The 5,204-nt window shown below is 44.9% G+C and overlaps 1 protein-coding gene across 1 annotated transcript in view; it reads left to right on the top strand.

The window, feature by feature from the left end:
• LOC105541881 (acyl-coenzyme A thioesterase 1-like) overlaps positions 1-2,361 on the top strand; it is a 17,562-nt gene extending 15,201 nt beyond the window's left edge. The window contains exons 5-6 of the mRNA XM_011983151.1: positions 374-610; positions 1,611-2,361. Of these exons, the coding sequence (XP_011838541.1) occupies positions 374-610; positions 1,611-2,216 (843 nt within the window). The 3' untranslated portion in view covers positions 2,217-2,361. The remainder of the gene's footprint in view (positions 1-373; positions 611-1,610) is intronic.
• The last annotated feature ends 2,843 nt before the right edge of the window (positions 2,362-5,204 follow it).

Genomic DNA, 5,204 nt, shown 5'->3' with positions numbered 1-5,204 from the left:
TAAATGGTAAAAATATTCAGTAGGTGGAGTCATTTGGAATGAGTACCGTTTTGAGTCTGTCTCCGTTGAATAAGTGCATTCTGTTGAGTGCACTGGAGAGGCATTTGTGCTCTTGTACGTAGCAGTCTTTCTTGCTGTTTCTTGGTGGTACACCATTAAATGGATTCATTCACCAGTCAAAGGACATATGGGTTGTTTCTAGTCTTTGGCTGTAATGAGTAAAGTCACTATCAACACTTGCCAGAAGTTTCTGGATGAACACAGGTTTTCATTTCTCGTGGGAATATAACCTAGGAGTGGGATTGCTGGGTCACATGTATGGTAAGTGTGTATTTAACTTGATAAGAAACCATCTAAGCTGTTTCAGGAATAGCTTAGCTTTGCATTTTGTTTTGTTTCTTCCCAAGAACCTGGGCCCTTTCCTGGGATTGTGGACATGTTCGGAACTGGAGGTGGCCTGCTGGAGTATCGGGCTAGTCTGCTGGCTGGGAAGGGTTTTGCTGTGCTGGCTCTGGCTTATTATAACTATGAAGACCTCCCCAAGACCATGGACATCCTCCATCTGGAGTACTTTGAAGAAGCCGTGAACTACTTGCTCAGTCATCCTGAGGTTAGTTCTTCTCTCAGATTTATGGGCTATGATGTATCAGGTCTCTTCTTGAATGGTCTGCGTGTTCACAGAAGTTCGCTCATTCATGACAGCCATTCCCTACCCCAACACACACTACCTTTTTTGGTCACTTCTTATAGACAGTTTCTCTCTTTCTTTCTTCTTTCTTTCTGACTTTCTTTTCTTTTCTTTTCTTTTCTTTCCTTTCCTTTTCTTTTCTTTCCTTTCTTTCAGATGGAGTCTCACTCTGTTGCCAGGCTGGAGTCCAGTGGTGCAATCTTGGCTCACTGCAACCTCCACCTCCCAATTACAAGTGATTCTTGTGCCTCAGCCTCCCAAGTAGGTGGGATTACAGGCACCTGCCACCATGCCCAGCTAATTTTTTGTATTTTTAGTAGAAGTGGGGTTTCACAATGTTGGTCAGATTGGTCTTGAACTCCTGACCTCAAATGATCCACCCGCCTTGGCCTCCCAAAGTGCTGAATTACAGGCATGAGCCACTATGCCCGGCCTAATTTTTGTATTTTTTTTTTTAGTGGAGACAGAGTTTCACCATGTTGGCCAGGCTGGTCTCAAACTCCTGACCTCAAGTGATCCACCCGCCTCAGTGTCCCAAAGTGTTGGGATTACAGGCGTGAGCCACCATGCCCGGCCTTGAGATGATGTACTTCTTGATGATGACTCAGTTTAGTTATGACAGTGGGAATGGGTGACTCAGGTGGGAGAGAGAAAAAGATCATGGGAGATATGAGATTAAGGAACTGAGAAACCAGAGTAGTTAGCTGATAGATCTTCCACATGGTTATCACCAAGAGTGGTGATGGAGAAATTGTGGAAAGGAAGAGATAGAGGGGAGGTAAATTCCCAAAGCTGCAAATCTGGGTAAATGGTAGAACCCAGATTCAGACTCAGGTTCAAGTAACTTCCAGGGTGGGCACAACTCACTGTGTTTCACTGTTTGTGGAGTCATTCTTCTTCTTTTTCCTTGTGCCTTTCTCAGGTAAAAGGTCCAGGAGTTGGGCTGCTTGGAGTTTCCAAAGGGGGTGAGCTCTGCCTTTCCATGGCCTCTTTCCTGAAGGGCATCACGGCTGCTGTCATCATCAACGGCTCTGTGGCCAATGTTGGGGGAACCTTACACTACAAGGGTGAGACCCTGCCCCCGGTGGGCGTCAACAGAAATCGCATCAAGGTGACCAAAGATGGCTATGCAGACATTGTGGATGTCCTGAACAGCCCTTTGGAAGGACCTGACCAGAAGAGCTTCATTCCTGTGGAAAGGGCAGAGAGCACCTTCCTGTTCCTGGTAGGTCAGGATGACCACAACTGGAAGAGTGAGTTCTATGCTAACGAGGCCTGTAAACGCTTGCAGGCCCATGGGAGGAGAAAGCCCCAGATCATCTGTTACGCAGGGGCGGGACACTATATTGAGCCTCCTTACTTCCCGCTGTGCCGGGCTTCCCTGCATGCCTTGGTGGGCAGTGCTATTATCTTCGGAGGGGAGCCCAGGGCTCACGCCATGGCTCAGGTGGATGCTTGGAAACAACTCCAGACTTTCTTCCACAAACACTTGGGTGGCCAAGAGGGGACAATCCCAGCAAAAGTGTAAATTGTATTGATCATGTGGCCTCTCTGTTGCTAATCTCTCCTGGAAACATCGGCCACATTTAGTGTGTGTATGTGTATTCATTCTTTTCTTTTTAATAACTACTTAAAGTCTCTCCCCCTCATTATTAAAATGAATTTACCAGTAAGAATGAGTTTTTAAGATTTTTATATACTGTACACTTGATCAGTTTGGGAAGGGAGTAACTGTAGAAAACAGAAGAAGTGGAAAAAGTCTCTTCTTCCTATCTGAACACACAACTGATAAGGCTTTAGTTCTGAAAGGAAAAGTGAGTAACATCTACTAACAGTGTCTGGTACATAAATGGAGTTCAATAGTTATTTACTGAATGAGTATAAATGAGCCAGGCATGGTGGCTCACACCTGTAATCCTAGCACTTTGGGAGGCCGAGGTGGGCAGATCACTTGAGGTCAGGAGTTTGAGACCAGCCTGGCCAACGGGGCGAAACCCCATCTCTACTAAAAATACAAAAAATGAGCCACGCGTGGTGGCGTGCACCTGTAGTCCCAGCTACTCGGGAGGCTGAGGCAGGAGAATTGCTTGAAGCCAGGAGACAGAGGTTGCAGTGAGCCGACATTGCGCTCTTGTCCTCCAGCCTGGGCAACAAAGGAAGACTCTGCCTCAAAAATTAATTAATTAGTTAATTAATTAAATGATTACCTACTGTGGGAGAAAAGCACATAATATAAAAAGTATATCAGATTTGAGTTTCTCCTTTAAGAATGGAAGTTAACATCTTGCCTATAAACTGATTACTAGTTAGATATAAAACTACTAAAAATTTTCAAAACAAATACTTTTTTCTTTGATATCTTCTTGGATTAATAAGGATTCTCCTAGTGCAAATAAATTTTACGTTCCTGTTTATACATACGGACCTTTAGGATTTAACTGTTTCAAAAGCTGATAAAACATTAGTTAGAGGAATTACATAAGTGATTTTTACAATGATAAATGTGAAATTAAATAACAATTTAGGCTTGGTGTGGTGGCTCACACTTGTAACGCCAGCACTTTGGGAGGCCAAGGCCAGTGGATTGCTTGAACTCAGGAGTTCAACACAAGCCTGGGCAACATGGCAAAACCCAGTCTCTACAAACAAATAGCCAGACACGGTGGCGCATGCCTATAGTCCCAGCTACTTGGGAGGCTGAGGTGGGAGAACTGCTTGAGGCTGGGTGGCAGAGGTTGCAGTGAGCCGAGATCATGCTACTGTGCTCCAGCCTGGGTGACAGCAAGATACTGTCTCAAAAAAAAAAAAAAAAAAAGAAAGACAATATTTATATTACTTGATATAAATAGTTCTATAATAAACTTGATTTTTCTTAAACCTTAGTTGTAATTAAAAGAAAAAAAGCCTGAATTTATTATTCTTTCCTTTCTGGTTTTTTTTTTTTTTTTTTTTTGGAGGCAGGGTCTCACTCTGTTGCCCAGGCTGGAGTGCAGTGGCACAGTCATGGCTCACTGCAGCCTCAACCTTGTAGGTTTAAGCTATCCTCCCACCTCAGCCTCCCTAGCAGCTGAGATCACAGGCATACACTAGCATGCCTGGCTAATTTTTAATTTTTTGTACAGATGGGGTCTCCCAGTGTTACCCAGGCTAGTCTTGAATTACTGAGCTTAAACATTCCTCCTGCCTCAGCCTCCCAAAGTGCTGAAATTACAGGTGTGAGCCACCGCTGCCAGCTTCAGGCACCTTTTTTCTGAAGGAATTAATGGTTTTGTAGCAGTAGAATATAACCAGATCTACAGTAGAGAGCTGATATCCTGAGATGAAGCTACCTCCTGTGGTACTCTGCAACCCACGAATGCAGCTGGTGCCACGTCTGTCCAAACTTCCACAAGAATGCCAGTGCAGGGCACGGAGCCCCATTTAGAGTACACATGACCCGAGGCTCTGAGAACTCTTAGAGATGATGCAATCTGGGACAGTTCCTCATAGCTGGCCTGGCCAAGTTCCACCCCAAGATGCCAGGGCACAACACAAAATTTCAGTTCATACTGTTTTATCTTTTCTCTTGCAATTATATGTGACTCTTTTAGAAAAGTGCAATAGTTAAAACCTGTTTTAGTAGATGCTGGATCCCAGACTTGAGTCTGCTGAAGCCCTTTTGAGACCTTAGGGACCCTATTGCCCATTCTTAGAAATTTAGGCTGGTGAATATTAGATTCAGAAGCACCACAGATGAGCCAGTGGGTGTAGAAGCACATGCCTGTAATCCCAGCTACATGGGAGGCTGAGGCAATAGGATTGCTTGAGCCTAGGAGTTCAAGACCAGCCTGGGTAACATAGTGGGACACCATCTTATAAAAACAATTTTTTTTGAGACGGAGTCTCACTGTGTTGCCCAGGCTACACTACAATGGCTTAATCTTGGCTCACTGCGACCTCCACCTCCTGGGTTCTAGTGATTCTTCTGCCTCAGCCTCCCAAGTAGCTGGGATTACAGGCGCCCACCACCATGCCCAGCTAAATTTTGTATTTTTAGTAGAGATGGGGTTTTGCCATGTTGGTCAGGCTGGTCTTGAACTCCTGACCTCAGGTGATCCACCCGGCTTGGCCTCCCAAAGTGCTGGAATTATAGGCATGATCCACCGTACCTGGCAAAAAAATGTTTTAATAACATGAAAAATTTTAAAAAGCACCACAGGGGTTCACATTACCTATCAGCCTCTTGACATTTCGTCGTCTTTTTTTTTTTTTTTTTTGAGGCAGGATGTAACTCTGTCACCTAGGCTAGAGTGCAGTGGCAGTGACATGATCTTGGCTCACTACAGTCTCAATCTCTAAGGCTCAAGTGATCTTCCCACCTCAGCCCCCTGAGTAGCTGGGACTGCAGACACATGCCACCATGCCCAGCTCATTTTTGTATTTTTGCAGAGATAGGGTTTCACCATGTTGCCCAGGCTGGTCTCAAACTCCTGGTCTCAAGCAATCCGCCCATCTTGGCCTACCAAACTGCTTGGAT

This window comes from Mandrillus leucophaeus, unplaced genomic scaffold (assembly GCF_000951045.1).
Source record: "Mandrillus leucophaeus isolate KB7577 unplaced genomic scaffold, Mleu.le_1.0 Scaffold246, whole genome shotgun sequence".
NCBI lineage: Eukaryota > Metazoa > Chordata > Mammalia > Primates > Cercopithecidae > Mandrillus > Mandrillus leucophaeus.
Note: the sequence above shows the minus strand (reverse complement) of the source record. Positions and strands in the feature narration are given on the sequence as shown.